The sequence below is a fragment of the Pecten maximus genome, chromosome 3, assembly GCF_902652985.1.
Source record: "Pecten maximus chromosome 3, xPecMax1.1, whole genome shotgun sequence".
Taxonomy (NCBI): domain Eukaryota; kingdom Metazoa; phylum Mollusca; class Bivalvia; order Pectinida; family Pectinidae; genus Pecten; species Pecten maximus.
In genome coordinates this window covers 48,063,426-48,086,323 of record NC_047017.1, presented here as the reverse complement: position 1 = coordinate 48,086,323, position 22,898 = coordinate 48,063,426, and the positions used below count along the sequence as shown (strand labels likewise).

The 22,898-nt window shown below is 36.1% G+C and overlaps 2 protein-coding genes across 2 annotated transcripts; both read left to right on the top strand.

The window, feature by feature from the left end:
• Positions 1-569: 569 nt before the first annotated feature.
• LOC117324402 (O-methyltransferase MdmC-like) lies at positions 570-7,420 on the top strand. The gene is made up of 7 exons (XM_033880248.1): positions 570-770; positions 2,134-2,268; positions 3,186-3,342; positions 4,242-4,451; positions 4,709-4,809; positions 5,617-5,796; positions 6,396-7,420. The coding sequence occupies exons 2-7, from the start codon at positions 2,155-2,157 to the stop codon at positions 6,462-6,464; spliced, it is 831 nt and encodes a 276-aa protein (XP_033736139.1). The 5' UTR covers positions 570-770; positions 2,134-2,154; the 3' UTR covers positions 6,465-7,420.
• Positions 7,421-10,239: 2,819 nt separating this feature from the next.
• LOC117324401 (O-methyltransferase MdmC-like) lies at positions 10,240-22,650 on the top strand. Its single transcript, XM_033880246.1, has 7 exons — positions 10,240-10,526; positions 14,789-14,948; positions 15,432-15,588; positions 15,739-15,948; positions 16,259-16,359; positions 20,592-20,771; positions 21,246-22,650. Exons 1-7 carry the CDS (start codon positions 10,474-10,476, stop codon positions 21,312-21,314), a joined length of 930 nt encoding a protein of 309 aa, XP_033736137.1. The 5' UTR covers positions 10,240-10,473; the 3' UTR covers positions 21,315-22,650.
• Positions 22,651-22,898: the final 248 nt, after the last annotated feature.

The following is a 22,898-nucleotide window of genomic DNA, read 5'->3' as shown; positions in this document are numbered from 1 at the left end:
AAAATCTGTAACGTTCAACTCACGAAATAGTTACTCGATTACATGACATCCCAGATATAGTCAGTACGCATGTACATGCCATCCAAGATAAAGTCAGTACGCATGTACATGACATCCAAGATATATTCAGTACGCATGTACATGACATCCCAGATATAGTCAGTACGCATGTACATGACATCCCAGATATAGTCAGTACGCATGTACATGACATCCCAGATATAGTCAGTACGCATGTACATGACACCTAGATATATTCAGTACGCATGTCCATGACATCCCAGATATAGTCAGTACGCATGTACATGACATCCCAGATATATTCAGTACGCATGTACATGACATCCCAGATATATTCAGTACGCATGTACATGACATCCCAGATATAGTCAGTACGCATGTACATGACATCCCAGATATAGTCAGTACGCATGTACATGACATCCCAGATATATTCAGTACGCATGTACATGACACCCCAGATATAGTCAGTACGCATGTACATGACATCCCAGATATAGTCAGTACGCATGTACATGACACCCAGATATAGTCAGTACGTATGTACATGACATCCCAGATATAGTCAGTCACAATCAGTCGCGGTAAAAATATGTAACGTTGAACCCCACGGAATACTATTCGATAACATGATCCCATATATATCCATCCACTTTGTACTACAAGTGCCTGGTACATCACTCGTAAGCCGTGAATAAACACCTGGGAAGACCTACTAGGGCTACTTAGCTGGAGCTCACACAAAGAATGTAAGTCATTTACAGAATCGATACAGTAACATTTCAGATGTTTTTCAATCAAATCGTATTTTTCATCGGATGTGATCTTAGTTTTTTCAGCATTTTTATGTTGATGAAACATATGCATTGTACCGATGTATTTTGATACAATAATGACATTTTGCAAGTGACATATGTACCAGCTGTTATCAACATGATACACATTTACATCATTGTATACTTAATAACTAGAGATGACGTAAGCTTTGGTATTGATAGTTACAATAAAATGAAGTGTATTGTTCAACACGTTTATCAAAACTTTTTATAAAATCCAACGTCGATTTGGTAACAATTTCCATACACTCACTGGTCACTTGTTTCACGAAGGTATGTAGATAAAGAAAATACAGTTATTATTTGTCATTAATTAATTGTAAAGAAAACATTTCTTATATTTAATTGCAAATTTGAATTATCTGGAAGGGTAGGACTTGTCAAGGACTTCATGCCTATCAACCTTCTATGGTCTTCCTTTCCACTAACTTTCACTGAAGTCCATCAAATCCATGGATGAGCAGAAGTTATGTGTCATGGGCCGTAAATCTCACCAAAGCCGTCAAAACATATCTTCATTACCTCACGCACATCTTCAAATCATCCCAATAGCAAAACCTTGATCTAATTCACCATCTGCCCAATTTAACATCTAAAGCAGCAACTGGATCTCTTAGGAATCCCCCACTTAAGCATGAATTCACATGAACACACTGATCAGACATCTGACTGGGAAACTGATATCCGACAAAAAAATCTTTTCCGACGACAGAAATCTTATCATAAGTACGGCTTGTAAACAACCCGTGCTCTTCTAATAGCAAGAGAGATTGGGAAAATATGCCTCGATTGGAGGAGGTGAAGACGGCAATGAAAACCATCACTAACAGTAAAGACCCCTAGCTCGGATATACACCCTGTAATCGAACCGATCAGTCTTTAACCAACCTTATGCGTAGGTTCCTCCGCAGTTGTGCCTCTTCAATTTTGAGACCATCCTGGATTTTGACAATTGAAGATTGATATCGCCTTTTCTCTGATTCAGCGGTCTTTCTTTTTCACCTTTGCATGTTCGGTTTTGCCTCTGATCAGAAGAAAAGTACAGTTACATTTTGTGAATACCACGTGTTAATAGAACAGATAATTACTAGAATAAAAAGGGGAACTGTTCAAACTCGCCTACAATATAGGACCCTTAATTATCATTAAATAGAGGGCTCCTATGAATCTCCATTTCTGACAGTCATATTGAATGGTTACCTCAGTGTTCAAACTGAACACGTCATTGTCCTTGTTTGATAGAATCACACGATTTTTCATTTCTATTTCGTTTTAGACTTTTAAACCGAAAACGAAAATGGCACAAAGTCCTGTTAAGCGTCACCTTGTGAAATTACTAGAGACGGCAAAAACCCGAGGAGTTCCGGAAGACATCCAGACACAAATACAGACTTGTATAGACTGTGCCAATGTAAGTACCACCATATCATTCACATTTGCTACAATACCTCAGTATTTTAATTTCTTGTTTCGTTCGCCTTAAATACAAACGACCAAACTATATCCTACACAAACTGAGATGTCCTTGCCTATGTAGTTATGGTTAACATGGTAATAACCTGTAACTTAATGTGAGCATTTCCAAAATTCTGAGCCCGACCTCTACACTACATGTAAAAATCCTTATACTTACATCAAGATCACGGTGGCATACCCCTTAACCCTTACATACATGGATAAGTATGGACTTATCCAGGGTCTAACCAGAGAATAATACAATCCGCTGGAGTCCTAGATAGACTTAACATCTAGGGAAAAGATTCTATAATTATCAAACATGTGCAGTTTATAATTAGTGGGTTGCTAAGATTTGACATAAACATAAGAACTCGGGGGAGGGTGGTGGGAGTGGTGGATTGAGGGTTAGTCATTCCCTTGTTCTGTAAGCTTTCTTTTGTATGTTACATTGTCGTTGCCTACAAGTATTTGTCATACAACATAGAACCAGCTGCGCCAGGTTCATCAATATTCCTTAACTTAAGAATTATCATTAAGTTAAAAAAAATCAATGGAGAGCTTTACAGAATTTGATAGGGTAAGAAATATACTCAAAACAAAGATTTTCCCATAAATCCAATAACATTTTTCTGTGGAAAATTTTAAGTTAAGGATTTCCATTAAATTAAGGAATATTGATGTTACCATGGCCTAGCCCTCGTTTTTGTGCATGTGTCAACTATAGGGAGAGACAAGGAAGACATACAATAGGATAAAGTGTTTATACAATAATGTGTGTCTGTTTATTGCAAGAAAAAGGATGTTATATAACAATGTACTTACATGAGGTAAAGGCGAGGTCGGTAACCCAGTGTTACATACTTTCTATAGGCACTAGATGACTACTGTGACACGATAACCAGCCCGTCCAGCGAGGCAATGAAAAACCTCATCACCGAGACGGAAACCCATCCCTGGAAACAGGCTCATGACGAGGGCAAGACACAATGGATGGTGTCGTCTAGGATGTTATCTGGCGCCTTGGAGGGTAAACCATTCACTGACACATTATGTCAAACAATAATTTGATCGTGTATGCAACAAACGTTATTTCATATCTTTTTTTTTATTCTGGACTGTTCTTGAGAACAAGATGTATTAGACCTAAGTATACAATTACATCTGAATAAGGGTTTCGGTTTTTCTTTGTGTATTCTACAAGGATATCCCGCCTGTTGGCCCAACTCTGTTCTTTCTGTATATAATTATTGATACATTTTCAAAACCTTACATGTATATATACATGCATGCAGATTCTAGGATATTTGCTCTCCTGACTGTAATATGCTGGTTATCTATGATATAAGTAAGTATGTAGTTTAAAATGTTTTGGGAAGATTTTTTTTTTATATATAGATATTAAGAAAACAAATCTAAAATGGAAATCTCACCGATTTACTCTATTTCTCGAACATCAATCATCTGATAATACAGAAAAGGGTATTCAATGTAAAGATAACTTACAAGTGTTTGTCTCTCAAATGTTTGTGAATCAAAATACCCCTTTTCTGAAATGACATATTTTATGACCTCTGTTCCTAATACCATATAGCTTTGATACTTTAACATCAACATTGAATATGGCCTGCATTTGTACCAAACTGATTTCTTGCTAAAATGAAATGTTTTGCAGCCCTATAAATTAACCAATATGATATCACATTATTATACCATGGTTAAGTGTCCATCTTCTATCTCAATATTACCGGTAATACCTGGATCTCTACCCAGTTAGTGAGTTGGGTAGATATTAGGAATATTACTGATACTATACCAAACTCTATCCACAATTTTAAATCGGAGTTTTGGTGTATTTGTCGAGATCAGACAGGATGTATCAGGTTAAAAATACAGCGATATTTCTGTCTTCTTTGACATTAATTTCAGGTACATTTTTGAAGACACTCGCTGGCATGTCCAACGCCAAGCGAGTACTGGAAGTCGGCCTCTTTACCGGATGTGGGGCACTGGCCATGGCGGAGGCACTTCCGGCTGATGGAAAAGTTGTCACATGTGAACTATCAGAGTATGTCGGAGACGTTGCGAGGAAATTGGTTGACCAATCGCCACACGGGAAAAAGATTGATATAATGATTGGTGAATGTTTTGTTTTTTTGTTTTTGTTTTGCTTTTATTGTTACTGTTTCTTGTGATAACTTTAGTAATCTTTCATCGCCATAATCACCGACTTTGATATATATCTTAGAACGTGTAATAAAGAATAAAATCAGATACAAAACATACAAATAAGCTGAAGCTAACATTCTGTAATGCCTTGGTAAACTGGCAGTAAAGAAAGCAATTCATGACCTTTTGGTATAGAACGAAATGTAGATATATAGGTGTTTTCACAGGTCCAGCTGCAGAAAGTATTCAACAGTTAGCTACAGAAGGACAGCAGTTCGACATGGTCTTCATTGATGCCAACAAAGAAGGTTATATAGACTATTACAAGGTACGCATTATGTAAGGACAGAGTTCCAATAACATCATGACGACTGCCTACACATATCACTATTAGATAGTACTATTGTTCATCAACAGCATCGTTGGATACCCACGGTTGATTGCACAACGGTTGATAAGTTTAGTTTACCGCAGTTCAATCAACCATGGGTATCCGACGATGATTAACAATAGTGCCACTCAGTGGCCAATATTTAGTATCCCCACACTGGAATATAACCTTGAAATGGTAACACCACGCCTGGTTACACCCACCTTATGGGGTCACCACTTCACTTTCGCTCTCCTCTGGACAAAATTATATCCTGGTAAATTCGATAGCACAAAACTACCTATTTAATTGATATAAGGAAAACCCCTGACTAATCGCTAAGCTGATGCATTTATTTTTGAAGATTACAAAGATGCGATAATCAAGTTCGAAGCCAGGGTCAATTTAACGGTTTAACGGTTTAAGGCGACCTCGAGATTCGTTTCAGCAAAGGATCAGACAATTCTTTTTGGTTTTTGATTGATTTTGCTATTGTTACCCTGGTAAATACTAGCCGCAACATACCTCGCTGACATATTCCACAGGTATAGAGAGTGAAAATGATCGTAACCCCTGGACTATCGAGGTCACATTGTACTGACAACAGATGTAGAGAGATCATCTGATATATCACTCCGTCCTTAGTTTACCTGTGTTATGAGGACGTTAAGCAAAACTGTATTCTCTGAATTCATTGGCACACCAAAATACAAAGTTAATACTGTGTACTTGTACATCCAACAAACAATATGTTATCTTTTACAGATAATTATGGACAATGATATGTTGACACCCCGAGGGACTATACTGATAGATAACGCCCTACACGGGGGCCAGGCCTACTTACCCAAGGACAAGCTACAGCTTGATGAAAGTCGGATTGCTCAAAGTCACGTGATGCGGGAGTTCAACGACTACGTCTACAACGATAACAGGGTTAACCAGGTGAAGTCTCAGTATCTGTTTAAATTATTAACATTATGTAATCGAGGTATACATATCACCGCTATAATCAGAATGCGTGTCACGTTCAGAGGATTGCCACCTTCAACCTTACAATGGCGGTCCTCTCTTACTATCTCTAAGTCAATAGGAGGCAAAATAGTAGAAGATTGTAGAAGGGTATACACTAGCATACCTGCAATAGAGCACATTAGACAACGCTATAGATTTTTCTTAACTTATTTAGATCCAATCTTCTTCGTGTTGAGCTTGAACCTCAAAACACGACCGATAAAACAATTACCTACTCAAAATCGTTAATTAAGGTGTTATGCTTTGGAAGCAATGTATGTTGATGTATTTGAGTAATTAGAAATGACACACAGTATAACGGTATAATAGATATTATCATTTACTTGACAAACCTTTTGTAAATTCCTATGCTCTTTATTTTTTAATCTTACCTAATTATGGTCGATAAATATCACCTATCAAGAGCAATTATCTAGGTGAAAATTGTCAACGTATCAAAGTTTAGGGTGCATGTACCTGACACAATTATTAATTATCATATTGATCGGCCTCTTGGTGTGTTCTGTCAGGTGATGGTGCCTATCCGTGACGGAGTTATGATGATCAGAAGAAAGGAGGCGTTCGAGGGGGAAGCCTAGGTTTGGTAGAACACATGGATACTTGGACCATGGTACATAGGCGTACAAAAAGACTGTATACTTGTACGTGATACTTTTTGACGAGTAAGAGTTCAAAGACATCAAAGTTCGTGGACAGCGCAAAATCGTCCATTTCCATCACCAGGTAACACCACGTGGAAAAGATGTGACAATGTTATCATGTCGACACTCTACCAACAACATGTGACAAAGTTAAAATGGCATTGAAACATTGTACCAACAACGTATGACAAAGTTACCATGGCAACACTGTACCAACAACCTCTGACAAAGTTACCATGGCAACACTGTACCAACAACGTATGACAAAGTTACCATGGCAACACTGTACCAACAACGTGTGACAAAGTAACTATGGCAACACTTTACCAACAACGTCTGACAAAGTTACCATGGCAACATTGTACCAACAACGTGTGACACAGTTACCATGGCAACACTGTACCAACAACGTCTGACAAAGTAAACACGGCAACACTGTACCAACAACCTCTGACAAAGTTACCATGGCAACACTGTACCAACAACGTGTGACAAAGTTACCATGGCAACACTGTAACAACAACGTGTGACAAAGTTACCATGGCAACACTGTACCAACAACCTCTGACAAAGTTACCATGGCAACACTGTACCAACAACGTCTGACAAAGTAAACACGGCAACACTGTACCAACAACGTGTGACAAAGTTACCATGGCAACACTGTAACAACAACGTGTGACAAAGTTACCATGGCAACACTGTACCAACAACCTCTGACAAAGTTACCATGGCAACACTGTACCAACAACGTCTGACAAAGTAAACACGGCAACACTGTACCAACAACGTGTGACACAGTTACCATTACGACTCTATATTTAATGCCACCTGTTCATTGATACTTTATCATTGAATTTATTTCTTTTGAAACAATTAAAATATTTTACAGATTTATGAATTAGAATACAAATAAATGAATGTAAAAATAAAACGTATATGTAAAATGTAAACATCGTGTCGGGCTGTTATAGCAACAACACTCAGTGTGTCGCTGAACACGGAACCGTAAGTCTATTCTTCACATCTACACGTTGAATATGGACGCAATTTAAAACTGACCTCATTATAATATTATGTATATGTAATCTCAACACATCCGGCCCCAATAACTCGACCTGACCAACTCGATCTCGCTAACTCGACCCAACTAACTCGGATCAAGCAACAAGACCTAACCGTTTGACCTACTAATTACAACTTGTTACGAGAAAATGATGCCGTAACTACAAGATAGCTATAACGTATTTACGATATACTAAGCCGTTATTACGACATGAACAAGTTTATTTCATGTAAAACTAACTGGTTTCCGTAGGGTATTGACTTTCTCTTTCTAACAAAATACGTTATTCGTCATTAAACCATATTTTACAAGCATGACATCTGCTGTCCTCTCGCGTGAGTGCTATTAATATTTCCATATGTATACTATATCATGCTTTTGTTTACGCTGCCTCATCAGTTTAGGTTAATATCATATTTTACGTGCTTTCCTCACTCTCGCATACTTTTTAAGCTGACATATCCTGCATTCAGGACATACCCAGCCACATTGATCTTAGGTATACGTATACGTTCAGTATAATACGTATACAATTTACATACATGTACGTCCTATAGGGCTAGAAGGTATCAGTATTCACTATCTTCCGCTAAAAATGTAAAAACAAAACAAAAAGAACTTTTTGAAAATTCGTCATCGAAAATGTACCCCAGTATTAGCATTGTTAGTTGGCTAGGTTTCATATTCGTCATTGAAAATGGGCATTGCTATAGCCTCGGTTTCATACTCAATGTTGAAAATGGACCCTTGTATGACATGATTCCATATCGATCCTTGTCATATGACCTGGTTCCATATTGATCCTTGTCATATGACACGGTTCTATATTGATCATTGTTATATGACCCGGTTCTATATTGATCATTGTCATATGACACGGTTCTATATTGATCCTTGTCATATGACCCGGTTCCATATTGATCCTTGTCATATGACCCGGTTCTATATTGATCATTGTCATATGACACGGTTCCATATTGATCCTTGTCATATGACCCGGTTCTATATCGATCCTTGTCATATGACCCGGTTCTATATTAATCATTGTCATATGACACGGTTCTATATTGATCATTGTCATATGACCCGGTTCTATATCGATCCTTGTCATATGACACGGTTCTATATTGATCATTGTCATATGACACGGTTCTATATTGATCATTGTCATATGACACGGTTCTATATTGATCATTGTCATATGACCCGGTTCTATATCGATCCTTGTCATATGACACGGTTCTATATTGATCATTGTCATATGACCCGGTTCTATATCGATCCTTGTCATATGACCCGGTTCTATATTAATCATTGTCATATGACACGGTTCTATATTGATCATTGTCATATGACCCGGTTCTATATCGATCCTTGTCATATGACACGGTTCTATATTAATCATTGTCATATGACCCGGTTCTATATTGATCATTGTCATATGACACGGTTCTATATTGATCATTGTCATATGACACGGTTCTATATTGATAATTGTCATATGACCCGGTTCTATATTGATCAATGTCATATGACCCGGTTCTATATTGATCGTTGTCATATGACACGGTTCTATATTGATCATTGTTATATGACCCGGTTCTATATTGATCCTTGTCATATGACACGGTTCCGTATTGATCCTTGTCATATGACACGGTTCCATATTGATCATTGTCATATGACCCGGTTCTATATTGATCATTGTCATATGACACGGTTCTATATTCAACATTGAAAAATGGACCCTAGTATTGCGATTAGGCCCAGTTCAATCCAGTTACTATTTTAATGGTAGTAGGTCGAATTGATCGACTCAGATTGGTTGGGTCGGGTAATTGGGAAAATTGGTGGGATCCAGTTGTTGGGGACGATATCGTCAAATCATGTTAATGAGGTCGAGATGGTTGGATCGTGTTGTCAGGTCGAGTTTGTAAAGTCAGTTCTGGTTAACATTAAAGTTTGTGGCCAACGGTTGATATTCAACAGACCAACTCCATTCCTATTCCGATTCAAAATTGAACGTTAAAATTATATCCATGCACAAATATGTTTGGGCGACCACTAGAAAAAACATATACTTAAATATTCATTGCGTTGTTCAATAAAGCACAAAAATATATAGCATGATGTATCACTGACGATATAAAAATGATGAAAATCTCTAATGTATTATTTCGTACCACTAAGCTATATAATGAGATGATTTTAAATCTCCATTTCTTGACAGTAACATATCGTCCTCCCCAGTCTACGATTGTTACATACCACACTCTATTCAAATATGTGTTCGCAATATCAAGAGTTTTTTTTAAAGATATATCAACTGCTGACGGAACTGTATGTCACTGGCTAACCAATACCAGTAATGATTATCAAGTTAATGGAGAAATGTATGTGTCAAATCATATTAGCAACAAAAAAGCACAGACATGTTCCTATAATTGGTGTTGGTTGAGTTGAATGGGAGAAATATATGAGACATTATCATAACAGTGGACTTATTTATCACTATTGAACCAATTTTGAAGGAAACTAATCTAAGGATTGATGAGGTATACGCCTTAATACAAAAACCCAAGTGTAGTGACAAGATAGAGAGGGAAGGGTGGACTAACCAGCTAATACCAGTATACCCATATAGTATGGTTGTGATGATTATAGCTTTTCAATGGAATTTACTCCCTAAACGTTTTTCTAGCTCTAAGAAGCAAAACTTGTTTGTGATGACATGAACTCTCTGTCGACCCAGATATTAACTTGTCCTCTATCACTCTTGTGCATAGCGCGAGCTCATTATGGTAATGCAAATTACATGTATAAATTTCCGACAGCTGTAGTGCATTTCGTAGACAGGAGAATAAAAAACAATGATTGAATATGAGGTGGCAACAGATACTGGAGTCTAAAACAGTCACGTGTCACCAATCTAGGTAATATTTACCGCGTTGTCCTATACTGGAGTCATACAAACGGACGACACACACGTATAGTTATCCAGGTACAGTTTATTGTTGTTTACAAGAGGACGCACATCAGGTAAAAACGATATAGTATTCTAGCTGCTATCTAAAGTGCAGCTCTATTGCGACTCCACATATTCTTTGGGTTTTTTTTCAGTTTTAATTTGAAGACTAACCCACAATCATTTGATGATTCCATCGTCCATCTATCGTGTCTGTAAACAAACCTTGTTATCATTATTTCCTGAGAGCATCAGAAGGATATTTCTCAAGCCTCAATATACGTCAGTTGTGTCCGTTCATTTTTTAGCCTGATTGGACAGTTGACAGGCCGCCATCTTTGATCTGGACGTTAGAACCGCTATATCTTGACTCGTAGTGGAATCATACCTATCAAAGTTGATGTGAAGGTTCTCCCCACTCCTTGTTATTATAAATCAGTATCTTTTCTAAAAACTAAATGTGTGAGTTCGAAATTGGTTCTTAGTATGCCTAGTTGTGTATGTTCTTTATACCTAGTGGTGTATGTTCTTTATACCTAGTTGTGTATGTTTTATACCTAGTTGTGTATGTTATTTATACCTAGTTGTGTATGTTATTTATACCTAGTTGTATATGATATTTATACCTAGTTGTATATGATATTTATACCTAGTTGTGTATGTTCTTTATACCTAGTTGTATATGATATTTATACCTAGTTGTGTATGTTTTATACCTAGTTGTGTATGTTATTTATACCTAGTTATGTATGTTATTTATACCTAGTTATGTATGTTTTATACCTAGTTGTGTATGTTATTTATACCTAGTTGTGCATGTTATTTATACCTAGTTGTGTATGTTATTTATACCTAGTTGTGTATGATATTTATACCTAGTTGTGTATGTTATTTATACCTAGTGGTGTATGATATTTATACCTAGTTGTGTATGTTATTTATATCTAGTTGTGTATGTTATTTATACCTAGTTGTGTATGTTATTTATACCTAGTTATGTATGTTATTTATACCTAGTTGTATATGATATTTATACCTAGTTGTGTATGTTCTTTATACCTAGTTATGTATGTTATTTATACCTAGTTGTATATGTTATTTATACCTAGTTATGTATGTTATTTATACCTAGTTGTGTATGTTCTTTATACCTAGTTATGTATGTTATTTATACCTAGTTGTGTATGTTCTTTATACCTAGTTATGTATGTTATTTATACCTAGTTGTGTATGTTATTTATACCTAGTTGTGTATGTTATTTATACCCAGTTGTGTATGTTATTTATACCTAGTTGTGTATGTTATTTATACCTAGTTGTGTATGTTATTTATACCTAGTTGTGTATGTTATTTATACCTAGTTGTGTATGTTATTTATACCTAGTTGTGTATGATATTTATACCTAGTTGTGTATGTTATTTATACCTAGTTGTGTATGTTATTTATACCTAGTTGTGTATGTTATTTATACCTAGTTGTGTATGTTTTATACCTAGTTGTATATGTTATTTATACCTAGTTATGTATGTTTTATACCTAGTTGTGTATGTTATTTATACCTAGTTGTGTATGATATTTATACCTAGTTGTGTATGTTTTATACCTAGTTGTATATGATATTTATACCTAGTTATGTATGTTATTTATACCTAGTTATGTATGTTATTTATACCTAGTTATGTATGTTATTTATACCTAGTTGTGTATGTTATTTATACTTAGTTGTGTATGTTATTTATACGTAGTTGTGTATGTTATTTATACCTAGTTGTGTATGTTATTTATACCTAGTTATGTATGTTATTTATACCTAGTTGTGTATGTTCTTTATACCTAGTTATGTATGTTATTTATACCTAGTTGTGTATGTTCTTTATACCTAGTTGTGTATGGTATTTATACCTAGTTGTGTATGTTATTTATACCCAGTTGTGTATGTTATTTATACCTAGTTGTGTATGTTTTATACCTAGTTGTGTATGTTATTTATACCTATTTGTATATGATATTTATACTTAGTTGTATATGTTATTTATACCTAGTTGTGTATGTTATTTATACCTAGTTGTGTATGTTATTTATACCTAGTTGTGTATGTTATTTATACCTAGTTGTGTATGTTATTTATACCTAGTTGTGTATGTTTTATACCTAGTTGTGTATGTTATTTATACCTAGTTGTATATGATATTTATACTTAGTTGTATATGTTATTTATACCTAGTTGTGTATGTTATTTATACCTAGTTGTGTATGTTATTTATACCTAGTTGTGTATGTTATTTATACCTAGTTGTGTATGATATTTATACCTAGTTGTGTATGTTTTATACCTAGTTGTGGATGATATTTATACCTAGTTGTGTATGTTCTTTATACCTAGTTGTGTATGTTATGTTGTGTATGTTATTTATACCTAGTTGTGTATGTTTTATACCTAGTGGTATATGTTATTTATACCTAGTTGTGTATGTTTTATACCTAGTTATGTATGTTCTTTATACCTAGTGGTGTATGTTATTTATACCTAGTTATGTATGTTATTTATACCTAGTTGTGTATGTTATTTATACCTAGTTATGTATGTTATTTATACCTAGTGGTGTATGTTATTTATACCTAGTGGTGTATGATATTTATACCTAGTTGTGTATGTTATTTATACCTAGTTGTGTATGTTATTTATACCTAGTTGTGTATGTTATTTATACCTAGTTATGTATGTTATTTATACCTAGTGGTATATGTTATTTATACCTAGTTGTGTATGTTCTTTATACCTAGTTATGTATGTTCTTTATACCTAGTTGTATATGTTATTTATACCTAGTTATGTATGTTATTTATACCTAGTTGTGTATGATATTTATACCTAGTTGTGTATGTTATTTATACCTAGTTGTGTATGTTATTTATACCTAGTTGTGTATGTTCTTTATACGTAGTTGTGTATGTTATTTATACCTAGTTGTGTATGTTATTTATACCTAGTTGTGTATGTTATTTATACCTAGTTGTGTATGTTTTATACCTAGTTATGTATGTTATTTATACCTAGTTGTGTATGTTATTTATACCTAGTTGTGTATGTTTTATACCTAGTTGTGTATGTTATTTATACCTAGTTGTATATGATATTTATACTTAGTTGTATATGATATTTATACCTAGTTGTGTATGTTCTTTATACGTAGTTGTGTATGTTATTTATACCTAGTTGTGTATGTTATTTATACCTAGTTATGTATGTTATTTATACCTAGTTGTGTATGTTATTTATACCTAGTTGTGTATGTTATTTATACCTAGTTGTGTATGTTATTTATACCTAGTTGTGTATGGTATTTATACCTAGTTGTGTATGTTATTTATACCCAGTTGTGTATGTTATTTATACCTAGTTGTGTATGTTTCATACATAGTTGTGTAAGTTATTTATACCCAGTTATTTGGTGAATACCACATATTGTGATAGAACAGGTGGTCGTTAAAAGAAAACAGGACAGACAAATACAGAAAAGTATCAAAAAATTTACACAACGTCAACAAAGCTATACAAGATACCTCTAGTGTAAGTAAATATTTTCTCTGATTTCTAATGTTTGGCACTTTGTTTTTAATGCTTAACAAAAAAGTAGAGGAAGTGGTAAGTGACGTCACGCGTGCCTGTGGTGGACGGTGAAATCAACGCTCTGACAAAACTATCCATTTTTATCCATCCTATGTGATAGTACCATCTGATTTTTGTCAGGATTATGTAAGAAGGTACCACCATCACAGTACCTATCTTTCCTGCATCATCAATTCCAGGAAAAGTCGCTTTTGGAGGGTTTTTAATATGACAATGGACTAACACTATGCATTTATGGCCCTGCATTCAGGGCCATCAATTGTTTATTATACCGAAAAATAATATGCATTTATGGCCCTGGATGCCGGGTAACATGAAGGTTTGGTTAACCGAAGGAACCATATTTCCCGAGGGTGACCACTACTCACGGTGACATTAATCCGATCTCCATAGTTGTTCTGTATACATCAGCATACAGTCTATATATACTCAACATCTACCGTCATGGGACCTCATAATGTTAGAAAGTCTATGACCGTTTCTGGCGGACTGGAAGAGTTATCATTGAAAATGGAGAACACAAGTAGAGAAAAGATCATTCAGTGGTAGGTGCCAAGGTCCCTCTGTGATCTCATTTCATTTTTTATATCATTTCAGGATACATCCTCCGAAAACGAAGATGGCTTTCGCTTTTCAAAGGCACTGCTGGGCACATCCTGTTCTACGTCACCTTGTTAAATTACGGGAGTCCGCAAAACCTCGAGGAGTTCCAGAAGACATTCAGACACAAATACAGACTTGTATAGACTGTATCCTGGTGAGTACCAAAGCGTCGCTTACCTAGTAGTAGACTGGGATGTTTCCTACACATAATACATTTATGTCTATATATCATGTATTATAAACGTATGTAGAAAACCACATTTTAAGGAAATGTGTTCTATATATGTATGCATGGAGAATTGTATGGAGAATGTTTACCTGCGGAAGCTGATATATATTCCCTTCGGTAGAGTTCTGTATCCTTAATATACATAAGATTAAATGTTTTTCTCCCAGTATTAACCATTGTAGATCTTACATGATAAAACATAGACATCGTTATATCTACTTGATGTGTAGAGGTGGACAAATACTGGCACTAAGGCACATAATGTAAACATCCTTAATCTCAGATCTTATAAAGAAGGAACGTCTGTCAACCGTCACCTATCGCGTTTCTTAAATCACTGCTATAATTCAGATATAAATCTACACATCGTAATATAAGTCATGTATAATTTGTATGCTACATATATAGGCACGGGACGATTACTGTGATGAAATATCTAGTCCCGTCAGTGAGGACATCGACAACCTCATCAAAGAATCCGAGAGCCATCCGTGGAAGGAAGCACATAACGAGGGCAAGGTTGAGTTGGCAGTATCGGCTGCGATGCTTTCTGGATCTCTGGAAGGTATATCATAGTTTGTTGGCGGCGAATAAACATGTTCTTAATGTAGTTCTTCTCGGCAATACAAAGGGAACTTGAGTGTTCGTTTTGGAATCTGACAAAAGTTCACGAAGAGAGCTACCCCATTATTGCCATATCTTTAATTAATTTTAGGTACATTTTTGAAGACACTCGTCGGCATGTCCAACTCCAAACGAGTACTGGAAGTCGGCCTCTTTACCGGATGTGGCGCACTGGCCATGGCGGAGGCACTTCCGGCTGATGGGAAAGTTGTCACATGTGAGTTATCGGAGTATGTCGGAGACGTTGCGAGGAAATTGGTTGACCAATCGCCACACGGAAAGAAAATCGAGATATTAATTGGTGAGTTATTGAAAGTCATTTACGTTTCATGTAATAAAATGAATTAAAGTACAATTTGCACACGGTTTGGACATTCATTTTGACCCAAAGAGTAATTTAAATACCGGTATTCATTAATCAAGGTTTAAAATTCAATTGATAACAAAAAATAAACGATAATGCTTTTTGTTTATGCAACAAGTGCATCAGCGCCAAAACACCTACGCCATTCAAATTCAATTGATACGTTGTCGGAGAATGAATTGTAATGCACTACAAACATTTTATGCATTCCAACCAGTCAAGATTTGATTATTTCTTCACTCCAAAGGTCCCGCTAAAGGCAGCCTTGAACAGCTGGCAGTGGAAAGACAGCAGTTCGACATGGTCTTCATCGACGCCAACAAAGAAGGTTATATAGACTATTACAAGGTAAGTACAGCAAGGCTTCAGTCTTATACCCAACAACAGAGATTAGTAGTGCTGGTTACATACAACTCAAACAAAGATTATTAGTGCTGGTTACATACAACTCAAACAAAGATTATTAGGGCTGGTTACATACAACTCAAACAAAGATTATTAGTGCTGGTTACATACGACTCAAACAAACATTATTAGTGCTGGTTACATACGACTCAAACAAAGATTATTAGGGCTGGTTACATACAACTCAAACAAAGATTATTAGGGCTGGTTACATACAACTCAAACAAAGATTATTAGGGCTGGTTACATACGACTCAAACAAAGATTATTAGGGCTGGTTACATACAACTCAAACAAAGATTATTAGGGCTGGTTACATACAACTCAAACAAAGATTATTAGGGCTGGTTACATACAACTCAAACAAAGATTATTAGGGCTGGTTACATACGACTCAAACAAAGATTATTAGGGCTGGTTACATACAACTCAAACAAAGATTATTAGGGCTGGTTACATACAACTCAAACAAAGATTATTAGGGCTGGTTACATACGACTCAAACAAAGATTATTAGGGCTGGTTACATACAACTCAAACAAAGATTATTAGGGCTGGTTACATACAACTCAAACAAAGATTATTAGGGCTGGTTACATACAACTCAAAGATTATTAGGGCTGGTTACATACAACTCAAACAAAGATTATTAGGGCTGGTTACATACAACTCAAAGATTATTAGGGCTGGTTACATACAACTCAAACAAAGATTATTAGGGCTGGTTACATACGACTCAAACAAAGATTATTAGGGCTGGTTACATACAACTCAAAGATTATTAGGGCTGGTTACATACAACTCAAACAAAGATTATTAGGACTGGTTACATACAACTCAAACAAAGATTATTAGGGCTGGTTACATACAACTCAAACAAAGATTATTAGGGCTGGTTACATACAACTCAAACAAAGATTATTAGGGCTGGTTACATACGACTCAAACAAAGATTATTAGGGCTGGTTACATACAACTCAAACAAAGATTATTAGGGCTGGTTACATACGACTCAAACAAAGATTATAAGGGTTGGTTACATACAACTCAAACAAAGATTATTAGGGCTGGTTACATACGACTCAAACAAAGATTATTAGGGCTGGTTACATACGACTCAAACAAAGATTATTAGGGCTGGTTACATACAACTCAAACAAAGATTATTAGGGCTGGTTACATACGACTCAAAGATTATTAGGGCCGGTTACATACGACTCAACAAGCTGCGCTTACGTAAAGACAGGATTAGTCGATGCCTTGAAGGGATAGGCTATAATAAACAGAGTAGATACAATAATAGTAAATCAAAGTCGATTTTGTTTAAAAAAAGAGAAATGTGCAACAAATATAACATCGATACCACATCAGCTGTCTCTTACGTATCAATAATTAACGCAGAGCTATGGTACCAATACTTTAAGCGGAATCATATCCTAGGTATAAATGCTTTATCCGAAGCCGCCTCCTAAGTATCCATACTTTAGGTCCATATCATCTCAGACATATCTTACAAGGACGAAGCATCTATATGATTCAGCTTAATTCCTTTTAGGCTAAAAAAATTGTGTGACTTATTACCTAAGAAACTGAGGTTCACCAGGTACAAATCATTCTAAACCTGCTATTTCTCGGAGTTACTCTACACATGTTGCTTCCGAACATAGCAGGAGACGCTTTAGTTCAGATGACCACAGACCAACTCGCCCGGTTTGTTCCTTTTCTATACAACTATTGTCCGACTAGACAAGTACTTACTGGGCTTTAAATCATCTACTTCAAGATGGAACATATATTTCGAGATACTACTGGATTCCGTTGAAGGCTTCGCAGGAGTGTCGACAAAACAAGAGAATGCTGCACTGGATTTACTTCAAGAGTGGATCATTCTAAATCAATCAACAATTTAAAAGCTCAAAACGTTCTTGAATTATGGTGCCTAATGCCAACACCACTCCCTTTGCATTAGTTTGATATTGTCTACAGAGAAGACAATGTGATATTGACATCCTGGTGAACAATAGGTTGCATCCCTGTTTTCTCTATAATCTGTACACAAAGGCCCAATATCACGATTGTCGTGATAGATGTCGACGGCTGGTGAAAAAGAGGTTTCGAGAGTGGCAGGTAGATGAAGAATTTTTGGGAAGCTGATGGCTGCCATCTCACAATCTCATATCCCCTTCCTTTCATGTTTCGAAAATGATATAATCTGGATTGGCCAGGATATGCATGGTGGACATTGCTAATGATGCAGAAACTTGTATCAATAGGGAAGACTTGAATTAACTTTCCCGGCTGTTTTGCAAAGGTCTATTTTTGTCGGATTTGATAAAGAATTATGACTTCATTTGCTTGTTGATATGCTGTTTGTATTTTCGAACTTGAAAACGAATATCGAAATCGACCATACTCACAATGGACGTGAACGATCAACACAGATGAGTGCCATTAACAGGGAAATTAAATGATTATGTTTACAAGATGACTTACTGATGTTGATTACACCATTGGGTGTATCCGGCAGTTCATCACCACAGAAGACATTGGTATTTTGTTCTGTGGTATATCTGGTACCCTGATTAGCTGTCTGTAGAGGGTTCAGATCACTGTAGCACGCCTGGGTACCCTGATTAGCTGTCTGTAGAGGGTCCAGATCACTGTAGCACGCCTGGGTACCCTGATTAACTGTCTGTAGAGGGTTCAGATCACTGTAGCACGTCTGGGTACCCTGATTAGCTGTCTGTAGAGGGTCGAGATCACTGTAGCACACCTGGGTACCCTGATTATCTGTCTGTAGAGGGTCGAGATCACTGTAGCACACCTGGGTACCCTGATTAACTGTCTGTAGATGGTTCAGATCACTGTAGCACGCCTGGGTACCCTGATTAGCTGTCTGTAGAGGGTCCAGATCACTGTAGCACGCCTGGGTACCCTGATTAACTTCTGTATAGGGTTCAGACCACTGTAGCACGCCTGGGTACCCTGATTAGCTGTCTGTAGAGGGTCCAGACCACTGTAGCACGCCTGGGTACTCTGATTAGCTGTCTGTAGAGGTACCAGATCACTGTAGCACGCCTGGGTACCCTGATTAACTGTCTGTAGAGGGTTCAGATCACTGTAGCACGCCTGGGTACCCGTACTCGAATGAGGGAGTACATCACAACAGTGCTTTATCCATTGCATTGCTACACGATGTACCTGTGCGTCTCATGTCACGGTACCAGATTCGGATGTACACATACAAGGCAATACATGAAACAGCTCTGGTGTATTTACAGGAACACATCACTCAATACTAGCCGTCAGACTACAATCGGTGACAGAAAATCCTTGTTATGCGTTCAAAACTCTCGTACTGTGACTTATGGTACCCGGTGCTTTGGAAAAGTAGCGACCACTTTATGGAACAGCTTACCATCTGCTACCAGGAAGTCGAAAACCCTGGCCAAATACAAGGAATTTAAAACTCACCTGTTGACATCAGCTTCAAAGAGTCTGTCGCAGACATCTTGTTCATATTATCATCTAATTATAGTTACATATGTTCTGTACAGTGTGTAAAATTGAAATGTATTTTGTTATTTTATTTGAAGCACATCAGAGTTATTTTACAATTGGATAGTGGTTTATATAAATGGTACATGTTATATTTATTATAGGTAATATTTCTGGATAACTCTGACAGTTGGAAGATCATCTTCCTGTAATACGAATTCGTAGCAGTTTCTTTCAATTATTAATTTCAGGCACTTGGATAAAGTTATATACATGTATATTCCTTTATGCAAATTTTAGACGATATTTGACATTTTTTTCGGCATAGCCGTATAATTTTCTTTTGGCTCCAGATATGACGCGAAAGGTGGCGTTACTGGTCAAGATGAAGTATGTGATTGGTCAATGTAGCGGTAAATGCAAAATGCAGATATGCAGTTAAAGATGAAACAAAATTAAGATTGAATGCAAGATGAATAAATGGATGTATCTATTCAAATGACACATTAATAAAATCATATTCCTGATTCAAATGCAGTCTTATTATCACCAAAAATGATTCAAACTGATATAATTTTGTTACTCGTGCTGAAACGCATTTATTAATTAGTTCGTTAGATTATTTTACCAGCAGTACTATGCCGTTTATCTTTTTAAAAGATATTTCTTGTTTAAAGATAATTATGGACAATGATATGTTGACACCCCGAGGGACTATACTGATAGATAACGCCCTACACGGGGGCCAGGCCTACTTACCCAAGGACAAGCTACAGCTTGATGAAAGTCGGATTGCTCAAAGTCACGTGATGCGGGAGTTCAACGACTACGTCTACAACGATAACAGGGTTTCCCAGGTGAAGTTGTGCCACAGAATATATATAAAAAACATTAACCATCAGCGAATGTATACTGAATCATAACATCAGAATAAATATGGATCACTTATTATGACAAGCCATGGTTTGACATTTGTACCAATTTACATATTATATGCTGACAGATAGGGATTTTCTTATTTTAAACTACATGAATACTTTAATCTGAGTTTAGACTGTTTTATATTAAAAAAAATGTACGTTTCAAAACATACTCAATATTTTCCTTAGTTCCGTCTAGTTACGGAACACTTCAAATAAGTCTTGATTAGAATTTTATATTATTATATTATAACATTAGTCTCGATAAATGTTGAAAATAATGTCATACAAAAAAGGTGTGAAAGTAAAAATGTATAGTTATCATTAGAAATTATCACGGAGTGTAGACTAAAGGCACGTGTTGAATAAATTGATTGGTATATTGATTGATCTCTCCGTGTGTCCTGTCAGGTGATGGTGCCTATCCGTGACGGAGTTATGATGATCAGGAGAAAAGAGGCGTTCGAGGGAGAGGCCTAGGTTTGGTACGACGCACAGATACGTGGAACGTGTTAATGAACATACAAAAAGACGCATACAAAATGTATATGTTTTACATGTCCAAAAACATCGAAATTCGTAGACATCACAAAAGTGTCAGTTTCCATCATCGTATCGTTGATGCTGTGTAAATGAGAAAATGATGACATCACAATAACAAAGTATGACAAGGTTACCATGGCGACACTCTCGAACAAAGTATGACAAGGTTACCATGGCGACAGAAATTTGAAAGATAGAAATTATTAGATAACAACATGTGGTACGGCTAAACTTAATAGAATAATAGTAAAAATAGGTACAGCACAAGTAATGCCAACACATCATATGTATTTCATGTGCACAGTTACAATTCACGAACATTCTGAACTATAATATAACGACATTGCGCAACACTGTTATGTACTCATAGTTGGCGTCCCTCTCTTGGACGACTTGGGGGGTTTTTTCACATGAAAGCTGATTTTATTGAAAAGAATATCAGAAAGGATAACGAAGACAAAATCCTTCTATATAGATACATATTGATATTGTGATGTAAGGAACGAAAACCTATTGACAATGCCGAGGACCTTACTTTGATACGTACAATTGTAACAGGGCCGCTGTACCGCTAAGGTATATAATAAACAAAATTATTTGAATACATTTTCCAATACTAAATTCCCATTAATGGATAGTAGCATCCGACCTTCTCCATCCTACGAGCATAACATGTCATAGAAACATGTACACTTACACAAGACAACGGTGATGAGTATTAAATCAGTGGATATTTGTATATCTTATTACATCTACAAAATCATGTTCTTAAACTTGGGGGGAAATGGGCAGGAAGACTATTATCATAATCATGAATATTCGCTAACGTTGACCAAGTTTTAATGAAACCTATGTAAGTTCCAATACGTTATGGGCCTTTATGTAGAAACATGTGTATAGTGGCTAGACTACCTCTGGAACCGAAATTTGTACAAAAACAGACATGCATGCTCATTTATATAAACATATGTAGTCCTTAACATTCCAATGTAGTTTTATTAAAATTAGTTCACACAGACATACAGACTGACGGACGGAACCTTAGGCGGTATATCAAGTTGATACCAGTATACTTTCTACTTCGTTGCGAGGATTGAAAATCTGATAACACTGAATTTAGTCTTTAATGAAGTTTCTCTCGCTCTAAGGAGTAAACTGTTTGTTTGGGGTTACGTGAACCTTCTGTGGACCCAGATGTTAACTTGTCCTTTGTCACCATTGCTTGAAATGAATAAATACAGATACGTAATGTCTCTGTCAACCCAGATGTTAACTTGTCTTTTGTCATTGTTAGCTTGTCTTTTGTCAATGTTAACTTGTCTTTTGTCATTGCTCAAATGAATAAATACAGATACTCCATGTCGATATTTTATCGTAATAATAGTCTTAATGACACGCTCGGTTACAACAGCCTTTGCGTTGTACCTGGCATGTAAATGTTTATACAGTAGTGTACCATATCAATCTAAAAGCGAATCTACCTCCTTTGATTTTACTTCTTGACCCTTATCAATACGAATG

Excerpts from the sequence above, each read along its gene's own strand:
- LOC117324402 (XM_033880248.1), top strand. The coding sequence starts at position 2,155 with ATGGCACAAAGTCCTGTTAAGCGTCACCTTGTGAAATTACTAGAGACG. Across the intron at positions 3,343-4,241 it reads GTTATCTGGCGCCTTGGAGG|GTACATTTTTGAAGACACTC; the intron begins GTAAACCATTCA and ends CATTAATTTCAG. Across the intron at positions 4,810-5,616 it reads GTTATATAGACTATTACAAG|ATAATTATGGACAATGATAT; the intron begins GTACGCATTATG and ends TATCTTTTACAG.
- LOC117324401 (XM_033880246.1), top strand. The coding sequence starts at position 10,474 with ATGAGGTGGCAACAGATACTGGAGTCTAAAACAGTCACGTGTCACCAA. Across the intron at positions 10,527-14,788 it reads GTCACGTGTCACCAATCTAG|GATACATCCTCCGAAAACGA; the intron begins GTAATATTTACC and ends ATATCATTTCAG. Across the intron at positions 15,589-15,738 it reads GCTTTCTGGATCTCTGGAAG|GTACATTTTTGAAGACACTC; the intron begins GTATATCATAGT and ends AATTAATTTTAG.